Below are 24,866 nucleotides of genomic sequence, written 5' to 3'. Positions count from 1 at the left end.
AAAAACACATTTACAATTTAAAAGGAAAACTTTTTTTTTCATTATGTACATTCTTTACATTAGTGAGCCTATATTTTGTGACTGGAAATACATATTTTCAGGCCAAGTGGCAGTAACATACAGAAGGGCCATGCCGGTCACCGCGTATCGAAAAATGCACTGCGCGCATGCCCGCTGGCGCTGTAGAACGACTCTAAGGCAGGTCTTCTTTGCCAGTCACCGGTGACCCCCATGGCCCCCTTAACGTAATCCAATGCCGGTCACCGATGACCCCCATGGCGATCAACGTGTTAACAGCCTACCTCCACTCTTCGCCACTGAGCTATAGGTATGTCCATAAATGATGTAACACGATTTTTTATATGTGATACGTATCTAGTGTGTAACAACAAAACATATATCTTATTATGAGAAATAGATGTTAGCGACTTGATTAACTTATGTCCATTGCATAATTGGTCACATAACTAATTAAAATGAAAAAACAAAACAGAAAGAACATTAAAATAGAAGCATTCACCTCTGATGCTGCAGTTCTTTCTCCAGCTGCGATCTAAGTTTTCTTTCGGTGAGTTCCCTTCTATCTGAAGCCTGCTGCAAGGAAGCGAGAGCCCTCTGAAGTTGCGTCACGCGCTCAATGTAGCCCTGAGCATGGCGGCACTGTAAATTGAAAACAAGATTTTAAAATGTGACATTCCTCGTAGAAAATATGCGCATAATTTGTAATAGTCTCAGGATCATAGCATTTAGAATAAGTCTTGGACGGAGTACCATTTGAACCCACGCCTATCACATGGCTGACGATTCCCAATATTTTCTACCAACTTATAATACATTTGAATTCTATCAATAATTGCAATCATAATAAACTAAATATTTTTTTTTATTCTCAGGAGCAAGAGCGTACTTGTCAGGTATTATACGGGTAATAAGAAGATAGCACAATATTACTAATGATGAATAGGTACTAATACCCAGAAGAATGGAATGGACTCACATGTTGGGCTGGCAGGTGTCTTCTGGAGCATTACTTTGATCGAGGGATGTGTGACATCACGGGGTTTAATTATATAAAACATATCTTATTTTTGATTTAACAGCCTGCGCAGGCGAGATTTATTTACACTAAATTATACAGACATCGACGGATATTACATCATAGATTACATTGTAGATTACAACAGAGAAGACACGTTATTATTACTGGCCATTGCCGCAACGCTTTTAATTCATTCGAAGCAAACACTAAGGCGGGTTAATATGTTTAGGCACATTGCCGGGATCAACACCGAAACACTTTACCGGACACGTGATTCGTTTTAAGGGTGGTTACATGAATTATTATTAACACGATAATGGGAAAAGAGATTCACTGATTTACAACATCGAGAAAAGCGCGGTATTTTCGCGTTGAGGAACACCGCCCGGCTATGCCGAGCGCGTAGCCCGTGGTACGCGGTACTTTTTGCTTTCGCCGCACAATCTGCACTGTCCCCTTTATCTGCCACGAACCTATGGGTGGTGAGACAGCGGGGAGGGGCAAAGGGATGAAACAAATTACGGTAAATTTTTGTTTGTCTCCCGGCAAGTTACCATTTATTAGTAGCAGGACTCAGGTACTTGCCCTTTTCGCCGCTGTCGAAATGCGTCGTGATGATGTTATTTCGTAAATCAGGGGAGGTGAACCATTATTCATGACTGTTTGACATCGATGTTAAATTCCTGATACGGCATTCGAGGCATTTTTTTTTATGGTGAGGGTTGTATTTGGTAATAGTACACACTAATGATAACGACACACTTAAGTCGATGAAATTTCAACAACTCACTGACGACATAAAATTGAGCGATGAGTTTAAATCGTGTATTTTCCTAAAGATTTATTCATAAAACATAAAACTAGACATTTTAAATTGCTTATATATTTAAAAGTGACGAATGATTTAGGTACAATATCAGATGATTTATCCACATTCAGAAAACTCAATAATACGCTGAATTTAGATCACAAACCTTATAAATCAAAATAGCGTTTATCAATATCTCGATCTGACAAATAACTAAATAAATAATGTTAGTCTATGACTGAACTAACTGATAATTAAAAACAATCCATATTTATATGCGATTTTTATATTATTTTGGACAAAGCTGCAGTCATAGACAATAATGTTATGCGCAATTTAGGCTTCGTTTTCCAAGCCTACTGTATTGCATACATTTCGGTAGACAGGACCTGATGTCACGTAATTTGGTAACCTAACGACGGTCAAACAAAATATATCTGAGTTCCTTCAAAATAATCGTATATGTAAATACAATAGTTGAGTGTGTGAAACAGATGGCATTGTCATATATTTTTTATTTATTCTGAATTCAATACTAGAAGATCTATTTTTCTTGGAAGGAAGGCTTTAAATCAGGGGGGGGCAAACTGCTGCCCGCCGGGTATTTTTTTGCGGCCCACCATCATTAATTGTACTTCTGATTACGAATAACTTTTTTATAATTTTTTAAAAAATATTGACAATAGATTACAATTTGAAGAATTTGTCGTTTCGTAAATGTATTATCTCAGTATGTCTTCCTTGCGTCTCGTCATCGTCATCACACTATGTAACCACTATTATCTACGTTGAACATCGTGACACATTTAAATACTTTTAACTCGTTGCAAGGAAAAAAAATATATGCCCATGATATGGTAAAAAGTTTGAATGGATTTCAATTAAAACTTAAGTTATTCCTTCGACAAATATCGAATAACAACGTGGACTACTTTCCAACTTTGAAGTTGCTGAATATACCAGAATATAAATTTGAAGAATATGGTAAAATTATTAAAATGACGATTTTTCACAAAGATTTGGTGACTTCCGAAAAATTGAGACAAGTTTAGCAATAGTATGCGATCCATTTTCAATAGATATCGATAGTGTACCGACAGAGCTACAACTTGAGATTATTGATCTGCAGTGTGACACTAATTTAAGAGAATTGCATCGTCATGAAGAAATCTCCAAATTTTACAATGCCCTTAATTCAGACAAATTCGACCAACTTAAAGATTATGCAAGAAAAATGTTCGTTATTTTTGGATCAACATATCGTCGCTTAAGAAACAACACCGCGGAAGTCAATTAACCCTTTTACTCCCACGGGGCCGATATTTCGGCCCACCATACCTATGCGAAAACTCCATCTGGGCCGATCCATCGGCCGAAAGTTTGGAACCAAATTTACGATTTATTCCAAATTTTTTCCCGTCATATTTCGTTCATGTAGACGAAGCATTATATTCACTGTGTGTTGGGTGGTGACTAACATTTATTTTAGTGTCGGCATTGTTTATAATTATGCCATACCCTAATAACTCACAAGTCATAATTGCTCTGCTGTCGAACTTGAGACCAAAGAGGGTCATAAAAATAATAAAACATTATTTTTATGACACATTTTAAATTCTGATATTTCTTTTAGTTGTTTTATGATTCATATATCACATTACAAAATGAAATTTGTAATTTTTGAACTAACAATGGATAGCACTGTATTTTTGGTACGATGGTGAAAAAATACATGAATATAAATAATATTATAAATGATTTAGTGCTTTGAGACTTATTTTTTGAAATTACTTCATTCCATATCAGTTAGTCGTCGATACTGTATCGAATTCTCTTGCGATTTCGTGAATTGAATAATATTCTTGAATACCTTGACACTATACAATTTTTTTTGATTACTTTATAAAAATTCTATTTCATAGAGAAATAATAATATGTTTATTTTTTTTTCTGTTACTACATAAGGATAGATTATATTATAAAATTTGATATATCAATTATAAATAAAAAAATGTTGTCACACTTGTTTTGTTGTTCAAACATAGTTTTATCCGTTCATTTCTAAATAAATATTGATACATTATTTTTTTCTTTTGTTTTATTGATGTAAACTATCAATATTATTACTTATTATTGCTTTATACACCATTGAGAACACACAAAAAAAGTTTCAAATTTTTAAAACATGTGTAGAATTAGTTATTTAAAAAAAACTAAATCGACGATTTGTTGTCAAAAAACGCTTGGGAGTTTTCGCATATGCTAGGCTAAATCAGCTGGGAGTAAAAGAGTTAATTAAAATTTTCAGGGGAAACAAAAAACGTCTCAAAAAATTGAAAATTGATACCTTTTAACTTATTTTTTTTTTGTGTTTAGTTAAAAAAATGTTTCTTTTAACTAAACACAAAAAAAAATAAGTTAAAAGGTATCAATTTTCAATTTTTTGAGACGTTTTTTGTTTCCCCTGAAAATTTTTATTAATTGACTTCCGCGGTGTTGTTTCTTAAGCGACGATATGTGAACAAACATTTTCGATCATGAACCTCAAATTATTTACGATCAAATATCTCCGATGCCCATTTACAAGCAGTTTTAAGAATATCAACTACAAAATTAACACCTAAATTTTAAAAAATTTACAACAGTTTCATTCTTCTCATTAATTTTTTCGTAATGTATATTTTTCGTGATAATAAATAGTGTATATCGTCACCGTTCAGGCAAAAGTCACCAACCCTGAAAATGGCAGTTTTGAGTTGAGTATGTCACCCGAAGCGTAAAATTATGTTCTTTAAGATGCAAAACTCACCACGGTACATTAGTTAGTAAAATTTTGCTTAAATCCGAATTATTTGTTTTTCACTAAATGACTTTCGATAAAATCTTAACAAGCAAAAGTCATTATAGGTGAATAGACATTATTGACTATATAAAAAAAATAAATCCTTCGTTATAAATATACAAGCAAAAGTCACTATACTATGGATGGTGAGTTTTACTGATCCTTCTTTTGGCAAACATTGTTCAGATTATTAACAAGCAAAAGTCACCAAACCATAATTGAGCTACCTTGCCTCCTTCAAAACCATCCAGATGTTTTAATTAGCATCAAAAAGTAAAATTACCTTAAAGAAATTATTAAAAAGACATGAGAAAATAATTTAATGTATATAAAACCTTAAAAACATTAAAATCTGATTTTTCCTGCATTTTCAAACTTTCAAATTGCGATATCTCAAAACTATGTTTTTAGGGTTGGTGACTTTTGACTGAACGGTGACGATATCTAAAAATGGTATTTTACTTGCGGCTTTTGAATTCTTGAATTTGGCCCTCCATCCAAAAAGTTTGCCCCCCCCTGCTTTAAATAGTCGTCTAGTATGGAGCCTTGGTTACTGCAATATAGTATGTATTAACTTTCGCTTACCTCTTCTTCGAGTCTCACAACATTGCTCTGTGCGTTGGTTAAGGCGGTATCTAAAATATCAATGTGCGTACGCTGTTCCTGTAGGGTGGCCCTCTGCGCGGTTATTTCAATCTCTTGTCTCTCTTTGGCGCATACAAACTCTTTATCTGAAAATGCCAATTCATTACTACTTTAGGACAAACCATTGCAATAACATAACCCAACACATTCTCACAAACAGTGTACATAATATATCGTAACTTTGAAAACATCAGCGATCAACTTACTCTGTTGTATGAGTTGAGTGATGAGCATATCTCTGTTTTGTACTTCTTTCCTCAGCATTTCGGTGGAAGGCGTCATCGAATCCATCGGTCGTATTACTTGTCCTGATAGTAATTCCACCTATAAAGAATTACCCAGCGTTTACAAAAAAATAACACATTCACTGCTGACCAGATAATTACTATTTAAATATCATTTTAAATATATCTAATGGCCAACTAATGCAAACGCGCCAGTCGCGTTGTCAGCACTAAATGAGTTATATTAATTAAAAACTCTTTTATATTAGATATACAGATATGTACGATATAAGTGTTCATCCACATTGTAGTGGAAGAAAGTTTGTAGTAAAGATTAAAAAAGACATTTTTTGGGGAACACAGAATTAATGGGAACTGAAATACCTAATGGGTATGGAGTAACAGGCAACTGATCTCGAGTGTGGAAGAATACGTCATTCTAAGCTTGTCCTTCTTTCTGACAACTGCTCTCGATTTATGCACTGATGCTCATTCAATATTAATGTATTTGAAGGTTGCATCACACACTATTGCACATGTGGTAACGTGTGGTTCATTTTCGAAGGATACTCACACATTCAAAACCCTGCTTAAAAATGTAGTGTATTGGGACATAGCCTATCTGAATTCTATTTATTAATCTGTTGACCCTTTATCAACCAAATTATTTTTCACTTTTCCAAAGAGATACACATGTGTAAAAACATCAAATGTATAATTGTCCACCCGCAGCTCTATTCTAGCAGTCGTATTTACTGTTAAGTGGTGGTCCATAAATGACATACGAGGGTGGGTCAATAAGTCCTTAGAAAAGCCGACAAGTGGCGCGACTAGTACTGTAAGCGGTTTGTTTTCATGCAGCGGCACTACCGATTCAGTATGCTGCGAAGTTTCAATCAGATTGGTCGGGTTGTTGTGTGTTTTTCGTACATTTAAAAAAAAAATTTGCTTGTGGAAAATGGAAAAATGGAAAATGGAGAAAATTGAGTTTAGAGCTGTTATTAAACATTTTAATATAAAAGGGTTAACAGCAAAGGAAATAAAAAATGAGTTGGATTTAGTTCACGGCATATCTGCTCCTTCACTTGCAACTATTTATAACTGGTTAAATGAATTTAAACGTGGTCGTACATCAACAAAGGATGAACCACGCTCAGGACGTCCTGTAGAGGTGACTACACCAGAAATGATCAATGAAATCCACGATATGGTGTTAAGTGACCGAAGATTAAAGTTGAGTGAGATAATTGAGGTTACAGGGATCTCAAAAGGTAGCGTCATTTCTATTTTACATGACAAATTGGGCATGAAAAATATTTCTGCAAGATGGGTGCCGCGTTTGCTCACAGTCGACAATAAACGCAATAGGGTGGTGGCCTCTAAAGCCCTGTTGTCGCTCATGCAACGCAATCCGGATGAATTTTTTCGTCGCTTTGTGACTGTAGATGAAACATGGATACACCACTATACTCCCGAGACAAAAGAACAGTCAAAGCAGTGGATTGCGAAGACAAACCATGTCCAAAGAAGGCGAAAACCGTAAAATCAGCTGGTAAGGTTATGGCTACTGTATTTTGGGATGCACGTGAAATTATTTTCGTTGACTATTTGGAAAAAGGAAAAACAATAACAGGGGATTATTATGCATCTTTATTGGACCAGCTAAAAAACGAAATTGAAGAAAAATGGCCTCATTTAACCCTTTATAGGGCAAAGCATTTTTTTCTTCATTTTAAACCTATCTCTATCATTTTGCATCAGATATTTAATATCTTAAAACAATTTCAATATAAAAATAAAAAATATCTATCAGAAATTCGGAAAAACTATAATTTATGATGGTTTTTTTATCAACCAGTGCCCATTCAGGTGTTTTTTTTTTTTGATTTTTTGATATATTTTTTTCAAATAAAACAAAAAAATAATGGTTGTACATATTATTTATTTAATCATAAGAGAAGTTACAATTTATTTTTTATTTTTTTACACTTATTTACGTAATACTTTTCAAAACATAGTATGCAAAGCGGTACGTTACATTGCTTACAAAAATAAGATATGCGTTTTGGCTCTTTAGCCGTACTACAATAAGCACATCTACAGCTCTTTTTTTTAGATTTACTCATGAACTGAAACAAAAATAAAACATATTATCGTAACAGTACCTACCGACCTACAACATTACCATATTACGAAATGACCGAGAAAAATGGAGTATGATGGGGGAGGCCTTCATCCAGCAGCGGATAGACCCCAGCTGATGATGATGTTACTTCAACAGTCAAATATAATACAATACAAACCCATGAAAGTTGCGATATTGATAGTAATTTAGTACTGTAGCATTCAATTGATCTCACAACTAACAAAAAAACACCATTTCTTCGCGGATATTTTGAAAACTTTTCCGATCCCAAATATTTTGAGTAAAACTAAAATATATTTATGATAGTATACTATATTTACAATAAAATATAACTAAACACAGCTGCCTAAGCTGCTTTTTTATTTTTAAAATAATTCTAGAAGTCAGCCGTACGAATCGCAAATTTGAGGTTATGTACTTCCCGCTTGGCAATAGAATGATGAAACAAGTACTCTATCACAATATATTTGTAAAAAATATAATGTAAATCGATAAATAAATGCATATTAAATACTTATGTACATACCCTTTTTCACAACACATAATATAAATGGCAACAAAATGACTTGCAAAGTCAAGTGTCACTCGCGAATTCGTCGAGTCACGACCGTAAACGCGCAATGGCTGATACATCGACCATTCGTTGAAATAGTGTTTTGCGAGCGATTGACGTACACTTCATATTAGATGGTTTATTTCATAACCAGAGAACGTTCTCGACAACGTCTTGACGCACTAAGGTTGATATTTCCATATTTAGTGTATGACTTATAGCTCATAAATGAGGTGGTCGATAAATAAACCGTTTTCGACATTTGCCCTATAAAGGGTTAAACAGGAAAAACATCCTCTTTCATCAGGACAATGCCCGTGTTCACACATGTTTACGATCAATGGCTAAAATTGAAGAATTGAAGTTCGAATTGGTCGACCACCCACCGTATTCGCCAGATTTAGCCCCCAGTGACTTTTTCCTTTTCCCAAACTTAAAAAAATGGCTAAGTGGACAAGGTTTTTTTGCAAATGAAGAAGTCATCGATCGGACAAATGCTTATTTTGAGGACCTTCCGAAAACTTATTTTTCTGACGGTTTAAAAAAAATTGAGAAACGTCTAACCAAGTGTATTGAGCTCCAAGGAGATTATGTTGAGAAATAAAAAAAAAATACAAAAATAAAAACTGTTTTAATGCTTTTTTCTAAGGAATTATTGACCCACCCTCGTACTATTTTCGGTATATTTCGTCACATTTTGTCACAAATCTAAATTACTTACGTCACATTTTTAAAACCCCCTCCCGTTCGTCAAAAAATATTAAATACATATTATTCATTTTGTGATGTCGCATTTTTTACAATCCCCCAACCTCCTCCCTTTAGTTTAGAGCATATGGACGACTCCTAATATGAAGTTTAGCACTATAATCGAACAAGAACTTCTTGGCCTTGTGTTAAAACTGTGAACCAACAATCCAGTAAATCTAATTGCACTTCCGTTTTCAAATGAGGAACGCCCCCAAATTTATCATTTTATTTTATGCTCCCGTGGTGTACGGATCTATCAATTTACGTAATTTGAAGCTTTTTATAATAAAAATATGTCTAAAACGATCAAGAGTGATGTCAAAATTATTATTAGTGAATTTTTGGTTTATTGTGAAGAAGAAAATGAGTCTGAGAAAATGAATGCATCTAAATAGAAACCTGATAAATTATTTAAACACGCCTCTAGCATGCTTTGCCGCCATGACACGTACGTCACTGAGAAGTCTTCTATATGCGATTACAGCGACTTCCTGTTATCGCCGATTTCTTGTTCTCGGACAGTAGGACCATGTACAATACTGCCATAGTAAATGATAATGGGTATGGACGAATTAAGTGCTTTGTAGCCATGGTAACAGTGAACATGATCGCTAGAGCAGGGCTGCTGATAATGAGGTTTTACTGCTAGGAGGGCACTACAGCCGGTTTCAACAACACAACATGATACCAGATGAAGGTCTCCCACAGGAGACCACCTCAAAGGGCAGACCGAACCATCATATTTCCCAAAATACCACAGCCTACGTCCACTCTACGCGGTTCTCGCAACCCTCTGCCGAGCGAAGCCCGCCTCAAAGAATCGTAAATTCAAATTCTTCAGAATCCCGCCAAACACAGACGCGGCTTGTCAAAAACGGTCGCTCGCACCGCCACTAGTCGATTCGTCGGTAAAACAGAGAGCGCGTTAATGCCGGCAATCTGACAGTGGGACGCGCGTGAAAAGCTCTCTCTTTCCCGTGACGCCGAACCAACAGCATCGCCCGCAAAAGCTCTCTCTCGTATCAGACGTCGACCAACCAGGATCTCTGCTCGCCTCGGACGCGAAGCCAAGCCAGCATCCCCTATTCTCCAGCCAAAAGGACCGTGTCGGCGCCAAGCAAGATACCAAGCTAAAGCATTCCGGACAGCCAGCCAAAAAGACTGCATCGCCATGACCAACCCACCGCCACGACAATAACCTGTACCCACTTAAAATATACCAGCCTTGACAAAATACCCCGTGCGTTTCTGTCTCCCACCCCCGCTTTGGCCTTGACGTTATCACGGCCTGCCATCTCCGCTTAAGAGCGCGCGGAAGGCCGGTGATAAACACAGTGGTAATCCTAGTGAAAGATTGTTTTCATGTAATATGGTGTACCTGATCTCTGAGAGCCCGATTGATATCATGAAGCCGTCTGCAGTCAGACTGCAATCTCCCGCGAGCGGCTCGTTCCAGCTTCTCCCGCCTCTCGCAAGAACCCACAAGCTCTTCGTGAGCCCGGTGAACTTTCGACACTTCTTCTTCCAACTAAGCAAATAAAGTCATTTATAATCAAAACATCAAAATGGATTACAATTCTCTATAGCAGAAGATGTCAGGTTCTTTCTGGATTTTTTTGTTGATTATCAAATAATTGATAAATGTATCATGTTAATATTTTGCACATATAATAATAATAACACATTATTGATGGTCCAAAATTTTCCTGGATAAGAGTTAAAGGAAAACAGAAGGTAGGGAAATTGAGTGTTTAGTTAGAGCAATGGTTCCAATCATTTTTCGACCAAGGGATACTCTATCAAGAAAAAATATCAAAAGTACCACGATTTATAGTTTGCAATTTTTTTCATTTTTATATTGACCTTGTGTGACTTGGCAATCTTGTGCCAAGCGTCGTCGAGTTGATTCTTGAGCTGCGAGTTCTCCTGCACCAGCATGTCCAGCATGTCAGCATACGAGCCCATCTCCTCTAGCTCCGATGACTCCAACCAGCTGGCCTCACTGCCACCCGGCAGCGGTCTAACACCCACACTGAAATCATTCGTAAGTCACATATATTTATTTCAAAAAAAGCATCAAATAAAACTATCTGCATTAGTAAATGAAAGTGAACCTAAAAAAAAATGTCCTACTGTTTAAATTACATGCAATTCATTTTGCATTGAGAATTCGTTTGTAGCAAGCCTGTCGGTGATGTTACCAATATCAAAAAGAGGTTGAAATTATCAATATTAATAACAAATTGATATTAGGTCACTCTCTTAAATGATGCAACAGAACACTTACTCCGTGTAACCCCTTCCCATGTGGTTGCAGTAACCCCACCCCACCTACTAATACAGTCCACTTGCATCCTCTATATAGTAGAACAACTTAACCTTGAAATTGCGATTTCTTCTACTGCGCACGATTGACAGAGAATCAATTTATTTATTGCTCCTGTTATTATTTCCTACTGCTCTCACTCTGCGTCGCTCTAACTTTCTGTCAAAATTATCGAACTTAGCGCGTATGTGGTTATAACAATAATTGAAACCACTATGTAATAAATAAATACTCCACGAATATCACAATCGTAGTCAAAATGACCATAAAATGTTAGAAAATAAAACAAACCTGGAGAGATCTGGTTGGGAACGGGACAGGCTTAGCTTATCTTTGTTAAGTCTGCCCCGTCCCTTGAGTGGCCCCGCCAGTTTCTGACTGCCTTGCGACTGAATAGAAGTAGCAGCCTGTCGGGGGGACGGAGACGGAGATTGATTGTGCGTGTGTGAGTGTGAGAGGGACAGAGATGGGGAGGAGGGCGTCGGCGGAGTGAGGGGAGGAACACTGGGAGACCTCGACGATGGACTCTGCGTTACTTCTTTGGCCAAGTGCTTCAGAACTGACGATTGATTCAAATAGTCGTCGGGTATCTCATTAATTTCCTGAAAAATATATAGATGAAAGGAGGTTTCAGAAATGATTCATAATTCTTTTTGACTCAATTCCATCCTTACTACCCCCTTAATCCCCTAGCCTGTATGCAACAAACATGTTGCACACCAGCGTCAATGGAGTAAACTTCAAGTCAGTGCCAAACAAAACATTAACTGAGCAACATTGAATTTAAAAACGAATGTAAAATCAAACTGATACGGGGTACAACCTCTAATATTTGGCACAACATAAGATCAAGTGATCTTTCCGGACATAAGATTGCTGTCATCTATCCAAACTCACTTCATTATTTGTGGTTGCAGCAACACCCTACCCACTAATACAGTCCACTGCTTTCCTTCTAACTATTCTTCTTTTGACCATGTCCGATCCTAATACGATCATACCGTCTCTGTTCTGGCAGAACACAGTAACTGGAGAATACTAGTTTTGAGTAATTTGACTTTGAAGTTGTTAAAATGTTTGAAATGGTCTATTATGTGGGTTTATTAAGTAATCGTAAAAAGGATGACTTTAAAGTTTATTTATTAAGAAGGTTTCCAGATGGTAATGTTTGAAATAAGGAACATTTTGGTATAACTCAATATGTCATTTTTTCGAATTAGTGTCTCCTGCCAGAACAGTGACGATATAGGCCATGCACAGAATGGAGGTTTGTATTAATGCGCCGGCTAGACAGCAGCGACTTGCCTACTTTTCGTTTTCCCGTCCATACATACGGGCTTCCCAATACAAACCGGTTTGTGCAGGTAAGATTGTCGTAAAGCATGAGCTTCTAGTCGGCGCTTTTTTTAAAATTTACGAGAAATGGATGTGTCAGCCACCATTTTAAATACCCATGAATCAAAAAATATATGTATATATAATGTACACAGTGATTTATACAAATAGTTCAGAAGTTAAAACTTCTCTTTCAAACTGATACTGCCTTTGGTTGAATATTTAAAAATGACTTATAGGGTTTCCATGGAAATAAGCCGAACCGAATGGTTTATGACGGTCTCACCTTACGCCGAAACCGTTTATTGCCGTAATAAAACTTGTCGAGTGTTCACCCACTTAGCTTCGGATTTGTATATACGGGCGCCGCCGTGTTCCATTATGCTCTATGCAAATAACGGTGTTTGTACATGCGCGCCTATTTGAAACAAGTATTCCTTATATTAAAACAGAAAAATATTTTTTCTCTATGGTCAGTTTTTGATGTCTATGGGCACTTAACTGTCAAATAAATGACAATTTCTCACATTTTGCCGCTAGATATCCCTAGTGGTCCATATATTTTGAACTCGCTATTACATTTACTTTCATATTATTTCTTTTATTTTTCGATTAATACTACATTATGGCCGGATAATCCGAATGCCGAATAAACGTTATTGAATAAATAATCATTACAATATAAACAAATGAAAGTAAATGGTTATCGTGATAGTATACCTACCTACCATATAATTATTATGCATAAATCGATTCCAGCATACTCATGTGAATTGAGTTGTTCAAAATATTATATTACTTGTATTTATTTGATTTCATGAATCTGCGTCTGATGTGTATTTACTAACGAGACTCTTAAATTTGAAAGCGTCGCCTCTTTTACGAAATTTGCGGCATTGTAGATTAGCTTTATCTACGAAAGCAAAGTTTACTACCTATAAATAAAGCATTCATGATTGAATAAAATGAAGCACCAATTGAGCCGTTGCCCGGAATAACGTTGTATCCAACAATATTCTTGTTTTGAGAAAAATGGAAAAAATTAAACCAGTTATGTTTTGTTACATTTTATATTTTAAATACAATAAACATACAATTATTAAGAGTTTTAAATGTAAAGTGTCGAAGAAAGGCAATTAAATTTGGATTTATTACAAAAAAATATAGTAAATTAGTGGAAAAATGTTGTAGATGAAAATTTCACATACAACATTATTCCGCAAAATGTATTTTATTCATTCTGCTTCACTCAATAGTGCATTAAAAAAGGCAGCATGCTCATCTAACATGAATTCACACATGTCATTGAGGTTTTTGAGCTTAGAATTATCTTCGTCTGCTTTCTGAACATAGCGTCCGACATTCGACTCTCAATACATGAGACGAGATGATGACTTTATCCATTGTGATTCAGTAACCTCAATGCTAATTGAATATTTGTCTTGATATTAAAATCGAGAACACATCCCGGATAAAAAAAAATTTGGCACACACGCGACCTTGCAAAATAGAACTAGGAACGATTAAAAAAAATTGAAACGGTATTAGATTAAGTTACAATATATATAGCACTACAATGCCAGCATTATTATCAAACAACATTTCTAATAACAATATGGATAAATCAATTGAATACAATCGACTAACGTTCGACATATTAATAATATGTCGAACGTAATAATTTTATTCATGAGATCAACAGAACTGTCAAATGGTATACAACATTATTCCACAAAACTGTTTCGACGGGTAAATTGCAGACTTAATAATATTTTTTCTGGATAAATACTCTTTTCCTACATCCTTCAGCTTCCTAGCTTTGATATTTGTCCAGTTTAAAACATTAGATGTCCGTTTTCTTCCTTTATTCAAGTGAATTATACCACGCTCCGTGATATTGACGGATGGCTACGCCATTTTGACAATAGCATATACAACGTTCTTCCACAAACCAATAACTTTAAAATGCTGCCGATGCGTAATATGCGATGAACACCCTATTAACCCTATCATTCTCTGATTAACACTATAATCTAAAACATTAGTTTTAATAAACATAATTCAAGCTAATATGAGGATATCATCTTCAAATGTTTCATTACCTGAACTCCGTGATCGTACGCAGAACTATACATCCCGCCAGACCTGGGCAAGGAATTCCGGTCTTTGTGAGATCCATTCATGGCGAGAGGAATCCCACTAGGTTTCTTGCCAGACTCCTGCCCGGAGCTCGAGTGGTGTCCCGAGCTTTGATTCGACGCATTCGAGGGGTGATCTCGGATCCCGGACAACCTGCAACATCAATTTTAGATAATTTTTAACACCAATTAACTAATAATCGGCTCATGTACCTGCATATTAAATATAAGACTAAAACAATAGTGAATCGTAAAGTGTATAAAAAAGATATACAGTCGAACTAGGTTATTTACGATCATGAAAATAGCGAGATCTCGGATGTAATGAGGAAACATTTGTTGACATTTTAGTTTATGATTTTCTGCATATATTTATTCACTTTTATAACGAGCTACTTCTCGGGTATACCGAGCAAAACTGTCGATCGTTTAAAAACAACATTTTCGACCCTAAGCAATAAAATCTGACCGGGAAGTTAACTAGACCGATGCCAACGGGATCGGATTATGTTAATGACACTAGTTAAGTGTCTAAGTACCTAATTGGTGTTTTCGCTGATAACATTGAAAAAGTATCCATGCATATGGTTGATATTGCATGTAAAAAATCCGAGCTTTGTTAAGTCAGTAGGTGCCTATCAGCACCGGTGACTAATTTTGTAGTTTATGAATGCCATGCTTGTTTCGGGGATTTTTACGATGGTTATATGCTTAAATATGGCGCGAAAAATGTTTAATGATTATAACGAGCAAATTCAGTCAGTCCCATCTTCCTCGTAATAACCAAGTTCGACTGTAGTTATAAAAATCAATGTGTGATTGGTCATAAATTTCGTATGTCAATTGGGGAAAGAAAACTGTATCATATCCACAAATTAAGGGCAGTTGAAAATTGAATAAATAGTTATAAACATAACCAAAGGTCATCAGTTTGATGCCTTTGCGAAAAACACTTTGCACAAATGAAATATATATTTTCTTCTTTCTGTCGTTGAATTATGTAGTCAAAGAATATAGTCGATATCGTAAGCATTTACAGCAACGAGTGCAACTTTTAAATTGAAAATAACGTAATCACTATTAAGACAGAGAATGACGTATCACCTTCCAATCCAGGGGTCGTCCTGTGGGGCATTGTGAATGATGAGGGTATTGTAAGAAGAAGAGGAGACAGAGCTCCGATTACTATTTTGACCACCACCGATTGACTCCTTCAGCGAACTACGGTTACTGCTCCCTTGCACCGATTCCTACCAACACAAAACAAACATATCTTTAAACCGATGTAATACATTAACGGGATTTATATTTAAACTTGTCACCACATGGAATGGGAAATAAACTGCGATGATTTGGTTGACTTTGCGCAAGTGTATTGTGACGAGTACAGCGTGACTTCGTAAAAGTTACGTAATTCTCATTTGCGAAGGCAGTGCATTGGCGCAGTTTTGTTCAAAGAGATAAATTAAATAAGAACAGAGCCTACATATATAGTGACTAATAAATCTAGGTTTCTAAAAGTTCATAAATTATATTAACAATGACGATCACAGAATAAATTCAACTTTCTTCTCTATAGGATATATTATTTTAAATGTGAACTAGTCACTATCTCGTCAACTATTGGTAATTGTAATTACATAGGGTTATTTCTTTGGTAAATGTGGGTGAAAACCCAGTTGGCAATTTAACAGAAATTAAGTATAAAAAAAGGCAGTGATATCAAACCTTCAAGGAATTTCTCACAGAGTTATCTTGCATGTTCTCCTGCCCCTGGGGCTCGACTCGCATCGTGTGTTGAATGACGTAGCGTTCCTCATTCGATAGATTCTCATTGGACGTTGAAACGTCAGTCTCGCTTCCAGACAGGCTTTGAGGAAAGCTTCCTGGAGCTGTGAAACATTCAGACAACGACATCACTATAACTATAGTCTCCATTGTATCTGGACAACAAATATTTACAAAATCCTTCAAAAAACAATTACATACTGTAATATTAAAGATAATTAATAATCACCATGATATTACATAACAATAATCGTGTATTAACGGAGGTCTCTTTATCTCACATCTCTGATCTCAGCAGGAATGTCATGGCTTCTGGCACTGTCAGCGAAATCCGATATTCGATCTGGTATCTCTAGTCATCACAACCGATACAGCACATTACTCTGAGCAACTTTTGCTCCCAGTTAAACTGACTCCTTTTGACATTCTTAGAGCAGGCGTTCATACTCCTACACCACACTTCATCATAACAAATTTCTTGAGAATGGCCTCTACAACGAGCCCGAAACGTCGAGGAAAGAAGGAAGTACACACGGTGAAAACTCATAAATCTATAAATGAGGCGTCTAATTCCAAAAAACGATAAGTCCACATTTTGTCAAAATCGAGAAAAAAATATGCACGTATTCTTTGTATAATGTTACACAATATGTATTGATCTATAAATTTCCAAACGCGACATAACCCTACGAAAAAAAATATTTTAAGTCTCAATTTATTACAAAAAGCGCCAAGTCCGTGTTTCATATTATTTAAAGCTTGGTTGATTTCGCGCATGTATAGGTCAACCAATAAGGGAACGTTCAATATTGGAAATGGCGTCTCCCATGCTGTAGCAACTGGTAAACTCATGACAGTGCCATGGAAATATGTGCCTTATGCGGAATAAATTAAAAAGTGAGGCACAAGTAGCGCTACGTCCAATTTTATTTTGCCTATATTTATTACATTTAAGAGTTTATCGGCTGAAACAAATTGCCATTTGGTTCTAATTTTGACATAGAATACAACGGAAAAAATAATCTCACATTAAAACAAATAATTGAAGCTTGAAACATAAAAACGTTGTTCCCCGAAAATATTGAATTGTGGACTTGTCGCTTTTGTAATTAGACGCCTCAAATACCCTACGCTTTAATTGAATGATATTTATTTGGTACCTAGTAAAAACACTGCTAAGCTGTAGGCATTTCCAAATTTGCTTAATTTAATATTATTTAAATATTTTTAAAAATCTATGAAATTGTTATATTATTACATAAAATGATATACCAAAAAAAAATATTTCTTGATAAATAAAAGTAACAAGTCCTGATTACAGCGACCAAACAATCCCAGGGTTCTGCGACACATAGTTTGAATATCACTGCACTAAGCCAATGCATATTAATGTCAACGAAAAATTGAAGTTCCTTGTAATAACTTAAATAAATAATAGGTAGAGACTGACAACTATAACTTGAGGCGCGGTGTTGCTGTGTAACTATTACTAGTCTATTGCGAGCTACTTATTAGGTCGCCAAAATGTCTTTTTCAAAAATTATTAATAACCATGTCCTTGCTTTTTCGTACCAGGTAGTTGTTAGTAATTTTGAACAATCACAAACACCCAGGCTTTGAGAAAATCACATAAAAATATTGTGTCCTCACACCGGGAATCAAACCTAGAGCTCCCGGATGGAAGGCCAGCGCCTTACGCATTGCACCACGAGAGCCGCCTCACACCTCAAGTTACAGTTGTCAATATTTATAGTCCCTATGTATTATATTATATTGTCACCCGAGGTAGATTGAATGTGGAAAGTCGTCTTTGAGATTATAACATCCTTAGCTTTTCGCTTCCATGAATTTCTGCCAAAACTATATCAAACCATCAATCTAGCAGGTTTTAACACAGCCCTATGCCATGTCCAGCGTTTTTCACTAAGCATCACGACGAGTCCATGGTGATTCCAATAGGTATACAAATTTGGACAGTAAATAACCACAATGCTGTATAATATATTCCAAACACAATTCAGTTTTAAATTGTTTTAAGTGATCCTATAGGATCTCTATACAGGTTAACTTTATTTTCAATTAATTAATAAGAGACAATTCCTATGATTACTGTCTTTTTTCATTGACTTTACAATGTGGATTGTTTACCGAGAAACATATATTAGCCACTTGCGCAACTTATTACGTCCGTGCTCCGAGTCCAAACACATTGAAAAACGACGTGTGAATTTTCCAAATACGGAATTCAAAACTGAAACCCACAACTTCATAAGGGGACACTTTACAACTCATCTATTGCAGGCGCCATTGTTCTATGACTACAATCATTACTACTCTATCAAAATTAAAATACACTCGAGCTCGGTTATTACGATCACAGATATAGCGAGATCTCGGATGTAACGAGGAAACATTCGTTGACATTTTAGTTTGTGATTTTCTCCATTCATTTATTCACTTTTATAACAAGCTGCTTATCGGATATACCGAGTTAAAATATTGTCAAAAATTTTCTTAAAACTGTTAATTGTCGATCGTTAAAAAACATTTCCGACCCTAAGAAATAAAATTCGTCCGTAGACCAATACCGCCGGGATCGGATTACGTTTATGACACTAGTTAAGTGTCTAAGTACCTAATTGGTGTTTTCGCCGACACGATTGAACGCATATGGTTGAAAAAAAAATCCAAGGTTTGTGAAGTAAGTACGTACCTACCAGCGTTCATTACAATAAACAACTTCGGTACTGTTCGGTTAAAGCGGATACAGCGGAAAACGCATTTTGAAAATAGCCGATAAACTGGATTATTTGTTAGTTTGGGTTAGTTTAGGTAAGGTTAGGTTTGGTTAGGTTAACCTAACAAATAATCCAGTTTATTGGCTATTTTCAAAATGCGTTTTCCGCTGTATCCGCTTTAACCGAACAGTACCACAACTTCTTTTGTAGTCTATGAATGCCATGCTTGTTTCGAGGAAAAATTCTAATTGTGTATTTTTGTTTGAATTGCGACTTTTTGTGTTATGTGACCGCTCATTTAAATATACCTATTCTCAGATATAATAAGTAACGCTTATAACGAGCAAATTCAGTCGGTCCCATCTTCCTCGTAATAACCAAGTTCCACTGTAGTTCTCTCAATGCCCTCAGAGTAGCGTTATTTCAATTCAGAGTTCACTCCCTGACTGGAAAGAATGATAAATCTGTGGGACTTTTTTTTTTTTTAAATAACCATGCCCTTGCTTTTTTGTACAAGGTGGTTGGGAGGGTTAGTTACATTTATATGCAGTTAATTATGTTCCTCCATTTATATCTTTAATTTTCTTATGGCCATAATTAAATATTTTGTGTAGTGTTCTTGTGTTGGTTTGTTGTTTAGTATTTTGTAAGGTTTTTAGAGGTCAATTTCATGATTATGCTGTCTACATAGAGTTCTGAGAGTCCATCGCTTCTTTTCCAGTATAAGGCAGTTGTTAATGATCCCTTCTCTGACGAAAAATAAATGTTTTCAAGTGCTATTTTCAATCATAAATATAAAAGAGAACTAAGTGTAAAAAATCCATGCTTGAATCAAGCACTCTTCAGTAGTTTTACAGAGAAAAAAATGCTTCAGTGCTATACCCCCAACCCAATAGCCTGGATATGTGACTTAATGTCTAAACACCTACAAACCCGGAACCGGGGTTCAACGTAATACGGGTGTCTGAGTGATTATACGGGTGATAAACATATTAATTTAGGTCTAAGTTTAAACAAAAATTACATACAAAATCTTTTAGTGATGCTTCACTATAAGATAACATAGACATTGTCGTGCATTTACGGTGAAACCAACGAACACATCCATCACAGCCAATGTTCTTTAATAAACCATCCTCAACATCACTTTCTAATTCATCAGAACAATTTTGGCAAATCGCCTTTTTCGCTTTCCTTTTTTTATTTGTCTTCTCTTTTCTAAGGAAGACCTTTCATCTTTTATGAATTGCTGTACTTTTTTCATCCTTCACTTCATCATCATCATCCTTTACTCCCAAATTGAGTAGGTTTGGGGTAAAAGAGATGAGATTTTAATGTTAAATTGCTCACACTTGATGAACTGGTGCTTGCATTTGACGTACTCGTACCAGCTATTGGAGATAATTGTATAAATACATAATAATTAATTAGAAAATAGCTTTGTCCGGTCATTCAATATTGAATTTTAGTCGCCGGACAGCAGGATCAAAATTATAAAATCGTGTCCGAAAACTAAAAATATTTACAATTCTATGTTTGTCCTTTTCTAACTTGTATGAAACCAAGCAAGCCTCGATGTGATACTGTACACACACAAATACTCAATGTCTCTTATAAATTCAGTGCCCGGACACTGCGTCCGACAACTAAAAAAAGATAAAATTTTGCACTTTAGTTGCCGGACACCAAATATTTAACTAAATTTAACAAAATACATTATTTTTATCATTGAATAATATACAAGAACATATTACTGAATAATATGAAACATCTTTGAAGCGAATAAATGAAATAATCATAGTTTTAACGTACTTTTTGTATCCTTCGTTCACTAATTATTTTTTAAGAAATCGAATATTTTTTTTTTCGAGTCAGCATGTGCACCACTACTAATGTAATAATATATAATGAATTCCTTTGTGTGTGACAAATATAATTTTATTGGTCAAGGAACAATACAGGCACAATATGTGAGTCATCCTTCATATGAAACTCTCATACTTTGCTTATTTTCGTTATATTTGTACAAAACTGTCCATATACTGAAGCTGTCCGGGGACTAATGCAGTTACCCTATATAAATAATAATGTGAATTTAATACGAGATTGCTGTTTCTGATAGTAAAGACTTAACGAATGGATTAGCGAGATTTAAAATAGAAAGCAAATAAGCATGGCGTACTTATGGCCTTTCCGCTTCATAAATCTAATTAGTCAGCCAAATATGAAATTGCCGTAAAACGTATGAGGTCACGGTGGAATTACTTTGTTAAAAGTGCGAAGCATTGCTTTTTTCCAATTTTTCTCATTTTTAATAATTTATGTGAAAAAATAAAATGAATCGACAACTTACACATGGGTATAAATCAAACTTCACTCAAACTCAGTTTATTTCTAATGTAGTTATTTTTTATTAAAAGTATTTTTTGTTATATTTTCGCTTTTATTTTATGTTCCATAAAAATTATGTTTATCAATCCCGGGATTCATAGGTATCGAAAATAGCTCGGGATCCCGGGATTCGGGATCCCGGGATTGGAATCTCTAGTCATCGTCCCTCAATTTAAAACTTTTTAGATACGCTCGCACTGCTCCGTGGCCTGTTAGTATCTGTGTGATATTTTTATGTTCCTGGCAAGTGATGGCAGAGTTAAATAAAATAAATTTTTGCGTTATTGATCCTGTGGCGGATGCTGTATATTTGTTGTTCCGTAGTCCTATTGTGTCTTCGTTTAGTTTTTGTTTTGCGTAACTCAGAGGGAAGTGTGTATAGGTTGAAGGTCTTTTATCTGTTGTGGCTTGTTTAGCGTATTTATCATCTTCCTCGTTCCCAGCTATCCCTGTGTGACTTCTTATCCAGAAAAATCTAAGGTATTTGCTGTGTTGACAGTGTTAAAGTGTCCCTCACTAGTAGGTGTGTGTTTGATGGGTTTTGGTGAACAACAGTGGGGTTGTATTGACAAGCTTTGTAGAAACACTTTGGTAAAGATATAGTGTTAAAACCACTCTGGACTCCATAGAATAAAACAAACTATGATAAATTACCAATAATAATACCAACCTGACTGCTTTCTTGCCATTTGTATATTGTTAGTGAATTGAAGAAACCTTCCTGTTTTACGAAGAGAACTCATTTCTGCAAATTAAAAAAGCAAATCTTTAATATACCTATAATATAAAGTTTGAACTGCTTAGTTCAATCCAATTAACCTGAAAATAGTCTTATTTACAAATAAACACAAAATCTGATTCGTACAATGTCAGAAACCGTGATGTGCATATTACTTGACTTAAGTACGATAAGACATCACTATTATGATATAAAATGATAATAATAATATAGTAAAAAAAATATATGATAATGTGGACATTCCAATCCAACTAATTTAGTAAACAGGCAATTGAGATAAAGAGAAATTGAAAAATTATTTGGGTAAACGACTGCACAACTGAAGTTAGAGATAAACATCTATCATTCGGACGCGTAAAGTTTATAATTTGTATGAAATTCATTACTTGTACAACAATTGCAAAAATATTTCACCAACGAATGACATGATACACAAACTACTCCATTTTACATTTACACGGACGTCATGTTACAAAATACAAAAATGTTCACAAATTCCTCACAGGAATGTCATGTCGCATTTTATTTATTTGGTTGCTTTTTTTCTACAAAAGAAAAATAATGAAGGTAGGTAGGTAGCTAAGTATTAAAAATTGTAATTTCATTTTACAGTACGTGTATTTATTTAATACTTAATTAATTTATTAAATTATTGTTAAAATGCGACCAATTTTATTTAACTTTTTATTATGAAAATGATAAAACCAAAGGAAACTCATAGGTAACAACAATAATTAATTTACTCATGACTCTAATTTTACTTTCTTGTTAAAATTCATTTGAAACATACGATATAGGTACCTACCTAGGTAGATAATAATTTTTTGTAATTTTATCAAAAATAATATGCTACATCTGAGTGGCCGTATAATATTATTGTCTATGGTGTTTGCTACGAGTCCTTAAAAAATTGTCTATTATTTTTATATGTCAATCACATAAATCAAATCGATGTCAATCGTTTTGGAGTTTTTCACCTGAGAATCGCAGTAAATAGCTTCATTTACAGAAAATCTGAAAACAACTATCATCAATTTCACTATTTTAAGAATGCCTTCAGAATCAGATTCATCATCAAGCCAATCCGACTCTAGTGATGATTCGGACGACTCCCCCAGGTAAAAATATAGTATTGTTTTTAATGTCGATTACTTATATATTTTTTTACTGATTTGTTCTATATTCTGACAAGATTTCAATAAGTACTAACATATTTATTTTTTACTGTTTCAGGAAATCTAAAATTCATACCGATAATAAAACAAATCGCAACGATAAACGGAGAGATAAATCTCCTCTTTCAAAAAATCATTATTCTTTGAAACACGTAAAACGCGAAAAATCAAGATCACCAAAACCAGATAAAAGTAGGTACACGTCTAAGAAAAGGTCATCCAGGGATAATTCAAGCTCTGATAGATCCAATATAAAACAGAGATCTCAAGACAATCACACGAAACAGTCGCAGTCTTCAAGAAACACTTCATCAGTAGTGAAAAATCGCAACAATGAATCTTCGAGATCCAGATACCGCTCTAAATCACCAAGACGTAGGTCGAGATCACCGAAGAGGCGTTCAAAATCGCCTGCAAAAGCTCCAACATCGTCGATTGCTCGATCAAAATCCCCCAAAAGGCATAAGTCTCCTAGAATTAGATCCAGATCTCCACGAAGACGTTCCAGGTCGACTGAACGATATTCTAAATCTCCGAATAGCAAACCCAAATCTAGCCATTTTAAAACATCAGAATCTGCACACCAGAAGTCTTCTCATGATCAATCACACAAGAGGGCCACAGATCGGTCACATGTAAAAGATGATACTGGTAATAATCATGGCAAAAAAGATGAAGAAAGATGGCCGCATGATAAACATGAAGCTAATCCAAGAGAGCCAAGATCATTCAGAGGTTTTAATGAAGATCGCAATGGATTCGGAGGAGGTATTCAATCATTACTTTTATTTTTACACGGCAATATTTTCATTTACAGCACCAATTTCAATTGTTTTCTACAATAGATCAAGATCTTGAAGTCACTTCAGCGTGTATTTAGTGTGTAAAATTACAGCAAGCTACGTATTGCGATGTTTTTTTATAAATTGGGGTAATTCTCCTAGCCAGGGGCCCAATTTTAAGGCACCAGTCCCTCGCACTTGCTCTCTGGTGTTAAAGGGTGACTTTTGGAAACAGGTAGGCTTGGGATATCAAAGAAAAAGAGCACACTTGTCAGGTATACTTACGGGAAATAAGATGATAATATGATATTACTACTGATGAATAGGTGCACACTAATGTCAACGTCACACTAAATCAATGAAATTTCAATAGCTCACTGACGATATGCAATTGAGGGATGAGTTTGAATTACCTATTTTTTAAAACATTTGTACACATCAAAAATC

The 24,866-nt window shown here is 35.3% G+C and overlaps 2 protein-coding genes across 2 annotated transcripts in view; one reads left to right on the top strand and one right to left on the bottom strand.

Moving 5' to 3' along the window:
* Positions 1-22,935, bottom strand: part of LOC147078821 (uncharacterized) — a 40,107-nt gene extending 17,172 nt beyond the window's left edge. The window contains exons 1-11 of the mRNA XM_085949706.1: positions 22,849-22,935; positions 22,394-22,468; positions 16,535-16,698; positions 15,911-16,056; positions 14,771-14,960; positions 11,625-11,935; positions 10,871-11,039; positions 10,386-10,535; positions 5,541-5,658; positions 5,275-5,420; positions 521-660 (exon numbers count right to left, since the gene is read on the bottom strand). Of these exons, the coding sequence (XP_085805832.1) occupies positions 521-660; positions 5,275-5,420; positions 5,541-5,658; positions 10,386-10,535; positions 10,871-11,039; positions 11,625-11,935; positions 14,771-14,960; positions 15,911-16,056; positions 16,535-16,698; positions 22,394-22,466 (1,607 nt within the window). The 5' untranslated portion in view covers positions 22,467-22,468; positions 22,849-22,935. The remainder of the gene's footprint in view (positions 1-520; positions 661-5,274; positions 5,421-5,540; positions 5,659-10,385; positions 10,536-10,870; positions 11,040-11,624; positions 11,936-14,770; positions 14,961-15,910; positions 16,057-16,534; positions 16,699-22,393; positions 22,469-22,848) is intronic.
* Positions 22,936-23,387: 452 nt separating this feature from the next.
* The window catches only part of LOC147078820 (uncharacterized), an 8,963-nt gene continuing 7,484 nt past the window's right edge, over positions 23,388-24,866 (top strand). The window contains exons 1-2 of the mRNA XM_085949772.1: positions 23,388-23,580; positions 23,696-24,405. Of these exons, the coding sequence (XP_085805898.1) occupies positions 23,513-23,580; positions 23,696-24,405 (778 nt within the window). The 5' untranslated portion in view covers positions 23,388-23,512. The remainder of the gene's footprint in view (positions 23,581-23,695; positions 24,406-24,866) is intronic.

This window comes from Rhyacophila brunnea, unplaced genomic scaffold, assembly GCF_057557595.1.
Source record: "Rhyacophila brunnea isolate RB1 unplaced genomic scaffold, BYU_Rbru_1.0 scaffold_10, whole genome shotgun sequence".
In the NCBI taxonomy this organism is placed as follows: domain Eukaryota; kingdom Metazoa; phylum Arthropoda; class Insecta; order Trichoptera; family Rhyacophilidae; genus Rhyacophila; species Rhyacophila brunnea.
This window is presented reverse-complemented; position numbering and strand designations above follow the sequence as displayed.